Source organism: Microtus ochrogaster, chromosome 2, assembly GCF_000317375.1.
Source record: "Microtus ochrogaster isolate Prairie Vole_2 chromosome 2, MicOch1.0, whole genome shotgun sequence".
NCBI lineage: Eukaryota > Metazoa > Chordata > Mammalia > Rodentia > Cricetidae > Microtus > Microtus ochrogaster.
Window position 1 is genome coordinate 97,648,800 of NC_022010.1, and position 18,367 is coordinate 97,667,166.

General features: G+C 39.2%; 1 protein-coding gene across 4 annotated transcripts in view; it reads right to left on the reverse strand.

Moving 5' to 3' along the window:
- Nucleotides 1-18,367, reverse strand: part of Scaf4 (SR-related CTD associated factor 4) — a 58,086-nt gene that overhangs the window by 24,658 nt on the left and 15,061 nt on the right. For all 4 annotated transcript variants that reach the window (XM_013353441.2, XM_026787242.1, XM_026787240.1 and 1 more), the window contains exons 2-8: nt 11,161-11,244; nt 10,473-10,517; nt 8,402-8,563; nt 6,575-6,710; nt 5,854-5,993; nt 5,134-5,310; nt 85-278 (exon numbers count right to left, since the gene is read on the reverse strand). In XM_013353441.2, coding sequence (XP_013208895.1) covers nt 85-278; nt 5,134-5,310; nt 5,854-5,993; nt 6,575-6,710; nt 8,402-8,563; nt 10,473-10,517; nt 11,161-11,244 — 938 coding nt within the window. The remainder of the gene's footprint in view (nt 1-84; nt 279-5,133; nt 5,311-5,853; nt 5,994-6,574; nt 6,711-8,401; nt 8,564-10,472; nt 10,518-11,160; nt 11,245-18,367) is intronic.

An 18,367-nucleotide genomic window follows, 5' to 3' on the forward strand; every position in this document is an offset into this window, starting at 1 on the left:
TGCACTGAAATGTGTTTCAGCCCCGATACTTAGATTATGCTTTGTAACTGTTACCAACTATCAAAGAATTAAGAAGAGACTCACAATGGCACCTGTGGAGGAGGGGGCGAGGTGGTAGAGGGTACTGGCACAGCAGGAGCAATGGCAGGTGTGGCCACAGTGGGTGTAGGAGGGGCAGCAGCAGCAGCAGAGGCTACAGCGGTGACAGCAGCATCCTCTTTCTTTACATCTTCCACAGCTTCAGGCTCATCATCATAATCAAATCTATCAAGCAGCTTCTGTAATGTGTATGGCAATGTTCCACTTAAAATACAGACTGAGTCACCAAACCAGAAACTTTACAGAGTAACAGATGTCTGCATCAGCTACACCCCTACCACACTATGTACAGTTTCTTTTTCTCTTCTATGTCCTGAGGAGTTTGGTCCAAAGAGAGGCAATTTTGACATAAATGTCACATTAGAAAAATACAATTTAAATTCTACTTTCCTTCTCCAACCATAAAAGCAATGTTTTCTTTCTGAATATTAACCGCTTATTTCATAATAAATTCAGCCATACACTTACGTATCTAAGTATTTATTTACTGAAGCTTCTAGAGCTCTGTGTACATGCCAACATGTGTGTGTTTTCAGGCAGCTAGACCTACTATGTCCACAGACTGCCCAGTCAAGAATATACTAATATAATCAAAGAAAAAATTATGGTGTAGGACAGGAACAGAAGTCTTAGCTGTTTACTCTAGCAGTTTCTTTCTCAAAACTTTACAGCTTATACCAATTACCAGAAACTTTCACTAAAGCAATAAATAAGGGCTGAAGAAATGACTCAGTGGTTAAGAGCACTACCGACTGCTCTTCCAGAAAACCGGGTTCAAATCCCAAGACCCACATGGTAGTTCACAACGGTCTGTAAATCCAAGATCTGATACCCGCTTACAGACATACATGCAAGCTAAACACCAATGCACATAAAATAAAAATATTTAAAAACAAACTCAAATAATCCAGAAGTTCACAAATCTAGAACAGTAATTTAAAATAAAAATAAATTTAAAAAAATAAAAATAACAGCATCTTAAGACAAAAAGTTAAAAATAACAGTAATTTAAAATAAAACTTTTTGAGCCAGGGTGATGGTTAGCCTGTCATGCAAGCCTGACACCTTTAAGTGCCATCCTTGGAACCCAACCCAATAAGGGGGTTGGGGGAGACTCCTAGAAACTGTCCTCTGACCTCCACATGTATGTATTCCATGGCATATATACATCACTCTCACACATTATAACTTACTTAAGAATTATTCTTATTAAAATCAGGGAATGTACAAGACTGAACAGTTATATTTTGCAATCATAAAAAAACCTGTGATATAGATCTATTTTTTTTAAATATATATATACAAGGAAACCAAGGTTCAGGAGGTTAAGAAACATAAACCAAACTACAGCTGGTGAATATTGAATCACAGTGAACACTGATATTTTGTACTTCAAATGCCTGTGCTCAGTTTCCAACATGCAAATGTTTCTTTCCAGCTGTGCCTGTTGTGCCCATGGCTTCTACCCCATGCTTTCTGCACTGTTCTGCCTAGAACAGATTTATGATATACTTTATAAACTCAAAGTCATGACTGGATGGGCTTTCCTGAGACAAGACGGCACACAGAACTAAACCCAGTGTGAAGAGTATATGACACAGCAAATTTCCTTTTTTTTTTTTTTAAATTGTTGTTTTGTTTGTTTTTTTGGGACAGGGTTTCTCTGTGTAACAGCCCTAACTGTCCTGGAATTAGCTCTTGTAGACAGGTTGACCTCTAACTCACAGAGATCCGTCTGCCTCGTCTACCAAGTGCTGGGTTAAAGGTGTGCACTGCCATTCGGCAGCAAATTTCTTTATTCAAAAAACACTAGTTGTTTTCTGTCCTTCAGGTACTTTGCAGATTATATTATATTAATTTATCTTATGGTACCAACAAGATACATTATTTAAGTTTTAATAGTCATACATATTATCTGGAAAGACTTAAATCAATTATAGAATCTCTAGTTTAGCAAAAGAATTAATTTTCAATGGTTTAGAGGAAATGAAAGATGTAGGAAGATCTGAGTAAAAGTGCTCCTAGTGCTTAGCTGAAAACAGACGTTAGTTCAATAAAAGAGCACAGAAAGCACACATACACAGCCATACTTCTACTCGCCAGCAGAGGAATTCCGTTTTGGAAACTTGATGGAACTAACAACTACTTCAGTTAAACCAGCAAGCTAAGTATTCCCATAGCCATGGTCTTTACTCGGTATTTCCTACCACTGGTATAAGAAGAAAAGTATCAGGAGCAGATGTTGAAGAATATCAGATTCAGCACTACCTAGAAATCCCAGGAGAGCCACCTAGAAAACTAAGCACTCAATACTGTAGCCAGTTACAACAGTCAGCCTTTTCTCTATGGCATTATTATCCAAATTCAAAGTGCTAAGGAACATTAAAAAAGACTAGGAATCCAAGGATAAACAAAACAAGAAAGCAGTAAGGCTTATAGAAAGAAAGCCAGAAAAACATTGGAGTTTACTATGGAGATTCTGGAGCAGTGCATACCAAAGCTAAAGAGGTCCATTTACATCCACCCAATAAGCAGATTTTGATGGGTGATGTATGTTAAAACTCTGATATCTAATATAGAGAACAGCTGTAAGGTCCAATGTCATATAGCTGTCACTGTGAAGGTAAAATATTTGAGATCACATTATCACTTAATGAACAGAAAAGTAAGAGGGCTCTGGACTCAATCTTCCCAATAAGAACTAGGGTGTCCTGAAGAAGCTTCCCAAGGGCCACAGCACAAAACTGTACCTCAATTTCTAGTCTGTTGCTCCTTGGAATGTTCTCTTACACTAACATCTCACACAGCTGCAGAGACAACTCAGCAGCTGAGAGCTATGACTGCTCTTCCAGGGGACCCAGTTCAAGTTCTGAGCACCCACATGGTGACTCACAACCATCTGTAACTTCAGTTTTAGGGGATCTGATGCCCTCTCTGACCTCCACTGGCACTGGGCATGCACCTGGATCACATATATACTCCGAGGCAAAACATTTATACATATAAAATAAACCTAAGAAGAATCTTCCCATCCATTCATTCAGCCATCATAGATACTGCTTATGATTTATACGAAGAACCTAGACATAAGACCAGGAATAGCCCAAGTAAGCCTGAGAAATAATTAAGCAGAGGGACATTTGGAAGTAAAGCATGTATACATGTGCTCAGTGGTCAGGTACCTGCACTGGCTAAGACCCTGAGTTCAATTCCCAGCACCAGATATATGTATCTCTTTAACTGTTAGGGTGCAGAAATAAACACTGGTGTGACAAGGCAGTGTTAACAAAACAACAACAATAACAACCCCCCCCCCAAACAACAAAAATCAGCCATGAAAACAAGTAGGAATAGAGAGAGAAAAAAAGAGGTAAATTAGCCACGTTAAAAACAGAAGCACTTAAAAAACCCTTGAATGATAATGTAAAACAGACTTCACTCCAGAAAGACTAGAGAGACAAACACAGGACACAGGAAGCAGAGAACTATTAGAAGAATACAGAGCTTTTCTTCTGAGGGTGGAATGGGTGGTGGTGGTGGTGGTGATAAAGAACAGAGAGATTTCCAAATGGAAACCACACAGGAATTTATGTTCATTTACTCATGGAAATAGAGCTGCAAGCACAGATACAAACATCTTTTCAAAGCACCCTGGAACAGCTTCTTTTGCTTTACAATTCTATTCTGTTTCCCCTACAAATATACATTTCTCCTGTGTGTGTGTAGACAGGTTTGTGCTCAGTATCTTCATCACCTGGTCTTGGTCTGTGTCTCACAGGCTCGGCTGGGCGACAAGCAATCTCCATGCGGCTTTTACATGGATACTAGGATGGAAGCTCAGGTCACCATGCTGGCACAGCAAAAATTTTATTAGCCACTCTCTAGCCCTGTTTATTTCTTTTTCACTCAAAATTTAATCCAGTCTTTCTTACAGTCAGTAGTCACTTATTAATCATTAAGCTAAAATAATGAAAACTGGAGTTTATCTACAACACTGATTATTAATCATTGGCAGATAAAATTTTTATCTTATGTTAGAAATAATCATAAATTTTAGAGCACATGAAATCAAGCATGCCATTTAATGCTATGATTTTAAAACCATCTTTTTTTTAAACTATGAAACTGGAAATAAACAATCATAACCCCAACAAAAACACAAGACAAAAGTAGAGCTGTCTAGGTTGAACCCCACAGCTCACCCACGCCCCTGGTGGGAGTATTTTAAACATGCCTATTAAGTTTCATTCTGAGATGCTCCCATGGGCTCAAGTAAACACTTGGTTCCCAGCTGGTACCCTTTTAGGGAGACAGTGAAAACTTTGAAGATGGCACTTATTTGAAAGAAAGCTACCAAGGGCATGTTTTTCAGCATCCTTTTCCCTTCCCCTGCTTCCTGTCCACTTTAAATTGAAGAGGCTCATCTGCCATGTAGTCCTGCTGCAAACCACGGATTCAACTCTGATACCAGGAACCAAAATTAATCTTCCCTTTCAATTTTTTCTCTTTGGTATTTGTCCCAATCACACAGAAACAGAGCTAAGGATGGCAAGGCACACTGAGTAAGCAGAGAGATGCTGGGGTCACCCCAGGACTCACATCACAGACATGGTATCTACAGTTATCACAGCAACAGCAAATGCCTATCAGTAGCAAAACAGATAATCTGAGGGCTCCATCTACTGGAGTCTTAATAACCATTCACGCAGAATGTACACAGACCTAATGATAAAGATCAAAACAAAAGCACAGACTCATAGTTATTACTTCTGGAAAAGCATACAACAAAACCCAACAGCATCACTGCTAGGGATGAGTGGGGCTAGTGAAGATTTTCCTTCTGTTTGCTGTTCTTTATTCTTTAAACTTGTTTATAGTGAGCCTGCATGACACGTGTAACCAGGAAAAAACATTTTGATATTGAGGAGGAAAACTCAAACCACAGACAAAAACGAACAAGCCAGAGAAGCTGCGGAAGAGAGCCCACAATGCACATGGGTAAGGCAGACAAGTGGGGTGATGTGAGAAGCGTACCTTGTCAAATGCAGTTTTTTGTTCAGGTGGGGGGAAAGCAGCTTTTTGCTCAGGTGGTTGTGTAGGAGCTGTCTTTAACTGAGCTGTGATAGCCTGAACCTGAGCCATCACAGCATTGTCAAGGGCGGGAGACTGTGGTTTTGGAGGCTGTTGAAAAGTCTGAAGGATCTGCTGCAGCTTAAAGAATGGGAAAACCGATAAACCACACAACAAAGCATCATCATCAAAGTTAATTTACTACAAAGCAAAGAATCTCAGAGGGACTGAAATAGCATAAGCAGTAAGTAAACTGGACAAAGAATCCACCTTTCACTAATGGCTAAATTTGTGAATGAACATATTACAGGGTATTGCTTACAGTTCAAATGTATGCTGACAATCCCAAAGAGACAAACAAAGCTCAAAGAAAAGAGAAAACACATGGAATTGTAACAGCGACTTTTCTAGAAATACAGAAAATGTCACTCCAAATAATCTTGAATCAATCCAAAATACTAGAATTGTGAGCAACAACACCTGCCACTTCAACAGCTCAAGGTCTTTCAAAGAAGTACTACCATTTCCTTATTTTTCACATTCACATTGCCTTCTTAGCTCTAACTCATCACATTAGCTCCCTAGCGAAGGATACTCTCCCATCAAGGAGCATATGAAGGAGCAATGGGAAACAGCACCAACAGAACCTAGCTCTACAAGCCACTGGAGCATTAAGCAGCTTACCTGCTGGCCTTGGGTTGTCTGAAACAGCTGAGCCACAGCAGCAAAGGCATCAGAGCTCGGCAACTGTGGTACAGCAGGCATGGAGTTTGTGGGAGCTTGTGCAAGTTCAGAAGAGGCTTTTACTGGGGGTGGAGGTGAGCCTAAAAAGCAAAGTGCATTAGGCCGCAAAAAAACCAACGAACCAACCAAACAAACAAGAACAAAAGTCAACACCCTCCCCCCACCCCTGGTTTAAAACACCTTTCAAGTTTTGCTGCTAAAACAAAATTCCGTTCAGTTTAACTTGTTATTACAGTAGGGGTGTGTGTTCACATTCTCATTTGAAAAAAAAGAATTATAGGGAAAAAAAACTACCTTCCAAATGCAAACTCAAGCTTCCTTCCTATGGGAAAGGTCTATCAATTCAGAAATTTCATGTACAGAAACTCAATTCTTTTTAAAGTTTTCTTTTGTTAAAAAAAAAAAACAAGCTTTTTTATATAATATAGTCTAATCATGGTTTTCCTTCCAACTCCTCCTAGATCTTCCTCACCTCCCCTCTCTGAATTCACACTCCTTTTTGTCTCCCATTAGAAAACAAACAGGCATATAAAGAATAAAATAAAATATGATAAAAACAAAAACCAACCAACCACAATAGGACAAAACAAACAGAAGGAAAAGAGCCAAGACACCAGTGCACTTTCAGGAACTTTTCTTCCAGTCAGACACACCACTGTACCTTCATTGTTGGTGACATTTTCTGCTACTGGAACAGCATTACTGGCTCCTGCTGCCATGTCCAAAAGAGGCTGAATAATTTCAATTTTGAATACTCCATTTTTTTGCCAAAGATTTAGCACACGAACTATTTTACTCTGTTATATGCAAGAAAATAAACATACAATAAATATTTATAGAAAAAGCTTTTCTATATTTATCTGACTGTAAAGAGAAACCATTACTGTTTCATCAGGAAAAAATCCATCAGAATCACTCCCCAGTTAAGGAACTCAGATTAACCTTTCCTCCATGGTATACTCTGAAGAAAGAAACACACACTACACACAGAGCAAATAAAAAGACAGACACTATTTGAAAGCACTGTTCTTTACAAGAGTTACAAAGGAGAACACTGACAAAACTCAATCATCTTAGAAAAGTTCATGAAGTGAAAATTTTCTGCAGGATGACCAAAGCAGTTAATCATTTAAGAGACTAACTGCATATGGTCACACACGCTTGTGATGCCAGCACTCAAAAAAGGAAGACTACAAATTTGAGGCCCAACACCACAGCACCAAAAAAACAATGAAAACAAACCAGTTTTTAAGAAAGCGGCTGATAACAAGAAAAAGATGTTTTATGGCCAAGAAAATATGAAGGAGATACAAACAAAATTTTCTTATTCATGGGTACAGGTTTTAACTCCTATTCAAAGGGATCTTTTTATAAAATTTTGCTTCAAGAGCCTAAGAATATACACACAGACTCTTAATACCCACAGTGTTCCTCTTTATGTAAACTGTCTCCATAATATAATACTCATTACTGAGTATTATATCCAGGATTCCACACTGAGAAAGTGGGCCACAGTAATGGCAGACAAAAAAAGATGCCTCGGAAAAGGCTGTTTCCTAACTAAACCTGCATGCCTGCTGGCCTTTACCTTAGGGCTTTCTTTGAGTCTCAAGTCTAACAGAGGAACATGAGAGAGGAAGTAAGCATTCGATCAAACTTAAATTCACGTTTCCTTCTGCTTCATATTTTCTTTCAGAATTTAGGGATGCTAAAGCATAAGGTTATGTGAGTACTCAATAAAATTGCTGCAATTCCTACTTGTTCAGAGCACTTATGTGTAACTGTCAATATTCCTTCTTTCTACAGTTCACTGTGAAACCGCACACGCGCGCAGTCTTACTGCAGATTAATATCACTTACATTCCTGCATGTTGGGAAGAACAATTCTGGGCCTTCTAGAAAAAGTAGCAAACTGGGAGGAGTATTCTCTCCACTACAGGGCTGTTCCTTATCCAAGGACACCGCTGTAGCTCAGGCTTACCATTCCTAGCAGATCTTCCTGCAGCCACCTGCTAAGCGCTCAATGGTATGTGACACCCTGCACAGCTAGTGATATTGTCTTTAAAGACAGTACTTTCTGCACAAACCCTTTGGTTTCTTTACACTATGGTAAGAACATTCAACACTAACCACACCTTCTCCAGTAATGTGCAGTGTTTGGCAGATCTCAGAACTTTACCTTGCCTAACCAAAACTTCAGACCTACCACTAAGCCAACTCTTCACACCACACTTCCAGCAATTACTGCTTTTCTCAGATTCTGTAATTCAACATGAGAAAAGTCCTTGTGCAAAGACCATGTGAATGTGCCATTTCACAAGGAAGCCAGACTAGGAAATGACCACTGCAGAGAAATTAAACTTAAGACTCAAGAATTTACTACATGAAGATATTTTCATATAATACAACAGGCTTTAAATATCATGAATCTAAACACATAAAAATAAATCCAACAAGAATGCAAAATTTTAGAAGTGATTAACCATACCTTATCTTCAGATGGACAAAGATATAAATATTGGAATGTAGCAGTTATATTTTTAGAGAATCTTGGCCCAAAAACATCTTTATCAGTTCCAAACTGATGTCGAGACTGTCTCACAATGGAATCAATGACATATAATCCTGGAACCTTGTATTCTGGCTTACACTGCAACGATAAAGGTACGCAGTTAGTCTAAGGAAAGGAAAACCAGTGAGTGTGGTAGTGCACACCCTTAATTCCAGCACCCCAGAGGCAGAGACAGGAAGGATCTAGGAGACTCAGTGTGCTCCACTTTAGTGAGTTCTAGGCCATCCAGAGCTACAGAGCAGAACTCTGTCTCCCCACCTCCCTAAAGGGAGACCCAAAACAAATCTGACACCCATTATCTCACAAGTATGCAGCTCCATACACCCATCATCTACTGCATAGAAACTGCTTAAGTGTTCCACCACCTAACTAGCTGTCAAACTTCAAGTCTAGGGACAGTTTACATTCTTTGCTAATTCAGACTCCAAGGACTTGCCCCCAGATCCTTGACTTACTCTCTTCCTCTCCAAAACTTTCCAGAGGCCATTAACATCCCACTTTCCTACAAAATCAGTTATTATTAATGAATCTCTGATTCAATGATTTCCACCTTTTTAAATTACTAAAAAATACTTTAAACATGTTAGGTTTACCAGAGAAATAAAAAGGAGCTGGGCAGAGAGGCACTCGGATCTCTGTGAGTTTGAGGTCAGCCTGGTCTAGAAGAGCTAATTCCAGGACAGGCTCCAAAGCTACAGAGAAACCCAGTCTCAAAAAACAAAAACAAAAACAAAACAAAAAAAGTAAAAGGGTTATTTGAGTCTATAAACTGGACGAAGGAAAAACAAAACACTACAGGCATTTCTGTAGGAAAAGGTATAGCCCTTTGGGAAAACAATTCAGCAACAAAAATAAAGCATTTTTTGACGGTTAAGAATTTATGCTAAGGAAAACATGTATGTATGTTTTCCTTTAAGGTTAGCTATTGAAGCATTTTCAATGAAAAATAACTATTTACTAGATAAGTAAATCAGTAATAATCACACAGAGGGTTATTTTGTAGATGTTTATAATATATTCAGGAGGAAAGGCACGTCAACAACCAGTACTGTGTCCATTTTCCTTACAAATGCACACACATAAATAAAACCTAGGCAGACTCAGACACACACTAGTAACTGGAAACCGAAGCATACAGGTAATCAAATGTTCTCCCCATTTACTTCTTTGCACTTTGACCTGCCGCTCCAAGAAGCTTCTAACTGACAAAGCCAGCTACTCTGCATTTCATGACCCCAAGGCAGATCAACTGATTAAGATGTCTGAAATCATTCCCAGATGCTACTGAGAAAGATTTGCTAATTAGATACACTTTAAGACACAACCATGTAACTAAAAAAGTTTAATGTGATGGCAACAGGGAAAAGTCAGGGGAAAAAAGTAACTTCATTAAATTAAAAAATTAAATTAAAAAAAGTAATTAAAAAGTAACTTCATCTGAAAAACTCACAGGAGAATTAAATGTCAGCAGAATGGATAGGCCAAAAGATATGAAACAGCCAGGCCCTTAGGCTTGGGGAAAGGTCCCAACACAAAGACAACAAATTCTGTTGCCTGGTATGACAGAAGCTGAGTGCCAAGCTTTTCTACAATATTCAACGAATGGAAGTAATATGAAAAAATACCTTGTAAAACTTTCGTGTTTAAAAATTTCAATTACTATTTTTTTAAAAAAAAAACATTCATTTTATGGGTATGAGAGTTTCATCTATGTACCATGTGCATGTCTGGGGCTTGAAGAGCCCAAAAGAATGCATAGGACTCCCTGAAACTGGAATTATGGAAGAGTGTGAGCACCCATGTGGGTGGTTAGGAGCGAACCCAGGTCCTCTGGAAGAGCTTTCAGTATTCTTAGCTTGTTGAGCCATGGCTCCAACCCCAGTAACTACTTTTTTCTAGAGTGTTTTTAGGAGTACACATCCAATCTCAATCCACACAATATGTGAATATATATCATATATGAACATGGTAATAATGATATAGTTACCTTTTTGATGAATTTCTCTACTATCTGAACAACATGCTTGTAAAGCTGAAAAAGGGGAAACCACAGCCAGGTTATACATTTCTACATTCCCAGCTAGCACTCGAATCCTTAAAAATTTTAATTTAAAAATTTAGCAATTAACTCAAAGAGTCATTAGAAATAGTTCAAAATCAACAACAGCAAAAAAAAAAAAAAAGAACCTCGAGAAAGGAATTAATCAAAACAGAAACAACATACTCCATTCCAAAGAGAATGAATGAGCTTTCTTAATTGACCAACCTTCCTGAAGCAAAGTACCTTGTTATCGCCACATGAGTATAACATTCTAAACTGCCATTTACTAAAATGCCATCTTGGGTAACTAACTTACTTCATTTCCCAAAGCCCACATTTTGACTTTTCTCACAGCTGCTTTGTAAGGACTAAAATAGTATAGTCACAAAGCTCTGGCAAAAGTTAATTCATGAGATAAATTCTGATGTTAAGAATATTTTAAACAATTCAAAATCGAAGCTGGCAAGATGGCTGAGTGGGTGTGGTGTTTGTCACAGAAAATTAAGCTGGATCCCTGAAACCCACATCAAGGTGGAAGAGGAGAATGGGCTTCACAAAGCACTTCACTTGGCATGCCCCTCAACCCTGCCAATAATAAACACTTAGAAAGTATTTCCAAATTAAATATTCTTACCTTAATAGCTTTAATAGCAGCTTTAGTAATCAGAATCATTTTGGCTCTAGAGATGGGAGGTTTCATGTCCATCAGTGAAAAAAGCTTAAAAAACAAGAAATAAAGGTCAATCCAGGGGTCAATCCCCCATTTTACAAAGATATTTATACCCACTGGCCTTTGTCACTACAATTTGTCACTCTGGCTACACGTCCAACATCAGCAACTTTTCTATACCCTATTCACCACATAGAAAAGAAGAAAAGTATGAATATAAAGGCAAAAACATTTAAAAAGTTACAAAACTAGTCTTTCAAAAAAACCAAAAAAATCGTGAAGGGAAACAACACATCTCCGGACGGAGTCTGGCAGTAGTGTGATTTTATCAATATTTAGTGTAATTTCAATTCCAAATCTTTATTGAGACTTTGAAGGACTTTCAATAACCTTAAGGTCATTCAGACAAACATGTAAAAAGTCAAGTAACAGATTTAAAATGCCATTATAAAAGATCCAAGTATCTATGATGCTAGTGTGAGAATTAAAACTTCATATGAAACCTGGCCCAGCACTATTTACAGACTATTTACAGCAATCAGGTAACCTCTTGATCCCCAAACACGCACTGATCTTCCCCCCAAATTAAATTTCTATACATTCAATAAATTAAATTCAACTAAGATGTTAATAATCATAGTCCGAAAGGGTTATAAATATAAACTCTGAGATTAAGCAGTTTAAGATCTGAGGAAATGAGGCCTGGGTATGACAGCGAGCCTTTAATCTCCTAGATACTTGGGAGGCAGAGGTAGACAGACCTCCGTGAGCTCCAGATCAGCCAAGGATAGAGTCCCCATGTCTGGGGAGATTTTTTTGCAGCACAAAGACTGAGTAACCTCAAAGAAGCCGAAAGACATGAGAGGTTGTCCTCTCTACACACGTCCACACACACTCACTCACACACTCTTTAGGTGACAACATTCACTTGAAGAGCGGTCTAATGACTGTCAAGCACATTTCAGGGTTTTGTGAGCAGCATCAACCTCCCGTGAGCTATCTCCATTTCCTTCCAGCTAACATTAATGTTTCAAGTGTGTATGTGCTACTCATACCATACTGACTAGACATAAACACCAGTCTAAGAAACAAGTCTATTCCTAGGGTAAGCAGCCCTACCTGGCAGCGTGTCCTAAAAACTCACTATTTCATAGCTCTTTAAACTGGGGATAGTGAGTGCCTACACATAGAAAAGGCATGGGATGCTAGATATAGCTAATATAGGATTCAGATACTCTAAGCAGAAAAGGCTAGACAATTTCTATACATGTTAAGAAAATGGGAGAAATAACTTAAGATTTCACATACAAATTCATTTTCTGAAGAGATTTTTTTAAAAAAGGACTCACAACAGTCTCTAACTCTAGCCGCAGGGGATCCAGTCCCCTCTACTGGCTGTGTGCATGTGCAAACAAACTCCCCCACCCTCTGTCTCAAAAATGTTCTCCTTGAGAACACTAAATGGAAAGTAGAAAGCACACAGTAATGAGTGAAGCTAATCAAATCAGTGAACAACGACAAATTTAAGTATTTCAACTTAAAAACTCAAACTGATTCATAAACGTATAGCACACATTTACTATTCCTCCCATCTATGTAACTGAAAACAGAGAAAGGGCTGCAGAAAAGTTCGTATGTGACTCTCACTGAACATGTTAAGTCTTGTCAACAGTAAGCAAGTCACTGTTTTCTTTTAAAATAAAGCCCAATGAGTGTACAAGACTGCTACTTCTTCCAAGCAAAAACAAACCATCGCTAATCATTTTAAAGATAAAAGCCCAGGCTATCATATACCAACAGTCAACATTTGGGCAAATGAGTAACAAGAGGTGCCTAAGGAAGAAAAGCATTACTTCCATATCTAGTATGCATAAGGTAGCAGGGTGACCTCACTGCCTTTAAGATCTGTTTTCACATGACTCTTATTAGAAAGGTTCCACATTTTAGGTGATGCCCAAGAAGTGAATCTGAACTGAAGTGGTCAAATCTAGTCTTTTCTGAAGTCGGCACCCAATGCTGTTTATCAACTACATTTATGCACAGAGCACTGACCATGATAGGGAATTCAAGAAACAAAAAATCCCATGCCAAGCAGGCATATTCTCCTCCCTGAATGTTACATTCATTTGACAATGAAAGAGAATGTGGTCTGTGCATTCAACAGCCAGAAGATGTGCAAATGGATCTTTAACACACTACTAACAGGTCCATGTCTGAAACAAGTATCTTCCAAAGAAAGCCAAAGAGTTTGTGCTAAAGGAAAACCCAGAGTCTATTGAAAGTTAAGAAATACAGGGGCTGGAGAGATGGCTCAGCGGTTAAGAGCATTGCCTGCTCTTCCAAAGGTCCTGAGTCCAACTCCCAGCAACTACATGGTGGCTCACAACCATCTGAAATGAGGTCTGGTGCCCTCTTCTGGCTTTCAGGCATACACGCAGAAAGAATATTGTATACACAATAAATAAGTAAATATTTTAAAAAAAAGAAAGTTAAGAAATACAACAAAGTACAATGAGCTGCACAAAGGAACATCAGAGCAAAGTGAAATCTTAAAACTCAAAAAAGCACCTAGCACTATCAGAAGATACTCTGAGGCTAAGAACACAAACCAAACCTTGTTCTTTCATATAAGACATGAAGCTTTTGTTCATTAGTGTGCATTTTTATGTGACATGAATACAGGTGTGAGCACGTCATGGTACATGTGGTGGTGGGGAAGGGGTCCGATAACAGAGGACTTTAGGTAGCCAGTTTTCTCTTTCCACTTTTGATACCAGGGACAGATTCAGGTTTTCTAAAGCCTTTAAATAGCCCTTGCCCACTGAGTTACCCTGCAGACCCAGACATGAGTTTTTCAGTCATAAGGATTGAATATAAGCAGAAACGTATTGGGGAGTTAATTTTTCACTCAAAAGTTCAAACACTACTGAACTCAGCATAGAGAGAAGCAGCAGGACCATATTCAGAACTATTTATTTAGAGACAAGATATCACTGTGTATCCCTGGTTGACATGGATTCAATGAGTAGACCAGGTTAGCTTTGAAATTAGAGCCCCACCTGCCTTTGCCTCTCAGTGCTGGCTGGGATCAAAGTGTGTGCATCATGCCTAACTTATACTGTAAACTGTTAAGCAGAAGGTTCCCAGGGACCTGGACTCTGCTTTAACAACTCTCCTTAAGTCTTAAGAGTTATGAATTTGAATTTAATTGGAGGAAGAACACTTTAGGAATGCTTCAAAATTGGAGATTTAAAGGTTATTTTATTATTAATTCAACTCCTAAATGGAACTACCTAAAATTGTCCTTAATAGTCGTCTTTTTTCTTTTCCCGGTATTTATGTCCACCCTTCCTCACATGTACCAATCTCGATTTTGTTTTCTTTAATTAAAATCAATTATGTCAAGCCCAATACAAAAGTCCATGATGCCTGCTACTTGAAAAGCTAAGGAAGAGGTTACAAGTTCAAGGCCGGCCTAGGTAACTTAATGGGAGCTTGTCTCAAAATAGGAAGTGGATAAAAATAAGTAACAAATTGTTAATCTATTTTCTATTTACAATAAGTTTCTCATATCTAAAGTAAATGACTTATTACTTAGTCCTTCTTCTCCTCATCTAGAGCCAAGTTGCAATTTAATAATCTTAAAACAAAAAATTTGTCAGGGTCACCAGTATTGCCTGAGGAATCTCTCAGATTTAAAAAGGCTGGCCTTGTGACAATCCTCAACTTTGATTACAGCTCCTGACTTTTCATAATTTGTTATTCTCGGTCAGAACAGAGATCCAATAATCAACTAACAGACCACGAAGTTCGGCTAATGCTGAGAAAGGAAATCATGCCAGGCTCTGCTTACTTAAGAAAAGTTAAGTGTGGAATGTAAATATCAAATCATTAATGCAGCACCTAGTGGAAAGCAGATGCTCAGGAGGTCAGCTTACTACCAGGACACCTTGGAACCAGTTCAGAGTACTGCGCTGCGTTCCAAGCTACAGGCTGAAGTCACAACTAATGCACTTAATGCACGTATCCGGTGTCACTGGCTCCGCACTAAGGTCCCTTATAGAAAATGGCATAGATGTTGCATTTTCTCTGGTGTACTTTCAAGCATTTCTAGACCACTTATACTATCTAATACATAGCAAGTACTATATAAAAATAAGTGTTAAGGCGCATTATTTAGGGAATAATGACAAGAGAAAAAGCAGCCTGTCTTACAAATGAGATACGAGATCAACACCGTTCAAGCACATGGTGGTGGGATGGGAGATTCTCAAACACTGAGCAGCCTGAGCAGGCTGCCTGCACACCACCACTCACAGGAGTCCCAGCACTGCCCAACAAACAGCCAAGAGAAGCCTCACCCTCTGGAACAGTTCCAGGATTTTAAAGGCAAAATTAATTAACTTTGAGGTAGTACTGAGTCAAATGTACCTGTTTCACAAAATCTTCACTTTTGCTTATGGGCACTTAACACATAACTCTAAGAGTAAATTATAAGTCTTCCTGTGGACTGTGGTTAAAAAATAGGAAAGCACTGATGGGGAGGCGCTTTAAAATGAGAAAAATAAAGCCTAAATGTTAAAATGGAGGGGAGAAAAGAAACTCAAGACTGGTTATTTCTAACCAATATTCACTCTTGGCAAACAAACCTCAAGGGAAAAACAAAGATTTAAAATACAAAGCGTGAAAATCATAAAACTGTTAATCCAATATTGTCTAATATGGAAAAACACCAGACACTGAGGGACTAAGAGTTAGAAGACTGGACTAAATCTGTAGTCTGTACTGCTACCTGTGAGCAGTGAGTGTTCACAGATCATTTGTACAGCTTCCTCCCCCACCCCAACAGGCCTGCATTTCCATTCATTTATCAGTTGGAAAGGCCCCATGAAAAGGGTGAGGAGCCATGAACTCCTCCTACACTGATAACAGCAGACCTCAAAAGCACCAGGATGAGGAGGTTCCTTCTCTTTCCTAATGTTTGTTTGCACCAACCAGCCTGAGTTACTCTTTGTTCCATTAACTGTTAGGAAAGGCTTCCTGTGACATGGTCCTCTCTCATGCTAGCCTGAGACACAAAGACCACTCCTCAGCCTCATCCCTTGCCCTGCCTGGTAAATAGACTCAGGACAAAGAACACAAGAATTTAGACTATGCTTCTTTTGGAATTCATTCACACTTGTGGATCAGATAAAGCAAATGGCATTCTACTAACCGCACAAACCTTGGCAAATGTCTCAGTTTTCTGTAACTGTATAGAATACTCCACACTAGGCAATTTTTAAAACGGTGTGCAGGGCAACTACACTATGTAATTTTTAAGGAACTTATATTTTTACCCAGGGCCTCGCTCGAACTGAAGATAATTCTCATGCTGCAATCTCCCAGATGCTGCAGGAAATAACTTATAATTCCAGAAGCTGGATAGTCGAAGGTGCCCGTCCCTCTTGGGTGGAGACATGTGTTCTATGGCATCTCATGGCAAAGGACAGACAATGAGTGAGCACAAAGAGAGAAAAGCAAGGGATCAAGCTTTCTTCTTTTCTTCTCTCAGGGTTGTGTGTGTGTGTTTGTGTTTGGTTTTTTGAGGCAAGGTTTCTTTGTGTAGCCTTGGCTATTCTGGAACTAGCTCTGTAGATCAGGCTGGCCTCAAACTCACAGAGATCCTCCTGTCTCTGCCTCCCAAGTGATGGGCATGCACCACCACCGCCAGCTAAACAGCTTAATAACCTGTTTTCATGACAATGGCATCAGCTTTCTGGTAATCCAACCGTATCTGATTAGGTGTCATCTCCCAACGTACTTGCACAAACAGCATGAACATAATTCCATACACATGAACTTAATCATTCATAAATGTCATTCTAACTAACCATTCCAAACTGTAAGATTTTTTTTTAATTTGAAAAAAAAGCATGTTAATCGTGCTCATCTTGCTTCCTAAGGTTGTCAAAACTAAATAAGGCAATGTACATAGATCCCAAGCCTAACTCCTGGCATATAAGCACTCAGTAAATGAGCATCATAATGCCCTGAGTATCTTGGTATGTTATTAAAGATTAATTTATTTATTAGGTATAGTGTTCTACCTGCATGTATACCTACATTGCAGAAGAAGGCACCAGATCTCATCACAAATGGCTGTGAACCACCATGTGGTTGCTGGGAATTGAACTGAAGTCCTCTGGAAGGCTTAACCGCTTAACCACTGAGACATCTCTCCAGCCAAAGAATCTTGTTTTCAATTTTTAAAAAATGACCAGTTTTGTCTGTGTACCTACATGTGACTGTGTGTGGGGGGGGAGAGACAGAGAGAGAGAGAGAGAGAGACAGACAGACAGACAGAGAGACAGAGAAGGCAGAGCACAAAGGTCACAGAACACTCTTCTGCCACTCCCTACCTTATTCTGCTGAAACAGGATCCCTCAGTGAACCTGCAGCTAAGCTCCAGGGATGCTCCTGTCTCCAGTCACCACAGCAATAGCGTCAAAATCATGCTTACACAATCCTACCTAAGCTTTCCACATAGTCCTCAAGTTTGCAGAGCCAAGTGCTCTTATTTTTATACTGATGTGATAGTACACAAATACTACACTCAGAGAAATCTTTTATAGTGAAAACACAGGAGTACCAAGACTTTAGTTAGTAACTCTTCGTCAATCAGTACCAGTGGTTACAGCAGTATTGCTTGTACTGACCTACATTTCAGCCTCAGGCAGAGTGGGGATCTCTCATGTGCCCACCATGCCCTGAATATTGGAAGGCAGACTTTCATTAGCCAACATCAAGATGGTAGAAGGGCTACACTCCTGGAGACTCAAGTAGAATCCATTCCTCGCTATTTCAGCTTTTCCTGGCTGACCACATGACCTATTTTTCCACCCTCAAGGCACAGCACAGTGTCTTCTCCCTCTCTGATCTTTGCTTGCCCTTTCTTCCTTCTGTCTCCTGCCATTCTTGGATAAGGACCCTTTATGATTATACAGGGCTCCCCTCAGATAACCCAGGATAAACACTCCATGTGAAGGCCATTCAACCCCCAGTTTTTTGATCCATAAGGTAACAAGAGGTTCAAAGAATTGCACTGTTGGCACCCAGTAAACACAAAAAGGGTCTATTTACTGCATTAAATAAAACAGTGCTCATCCACTTTGTTAACATCTGTGATTAA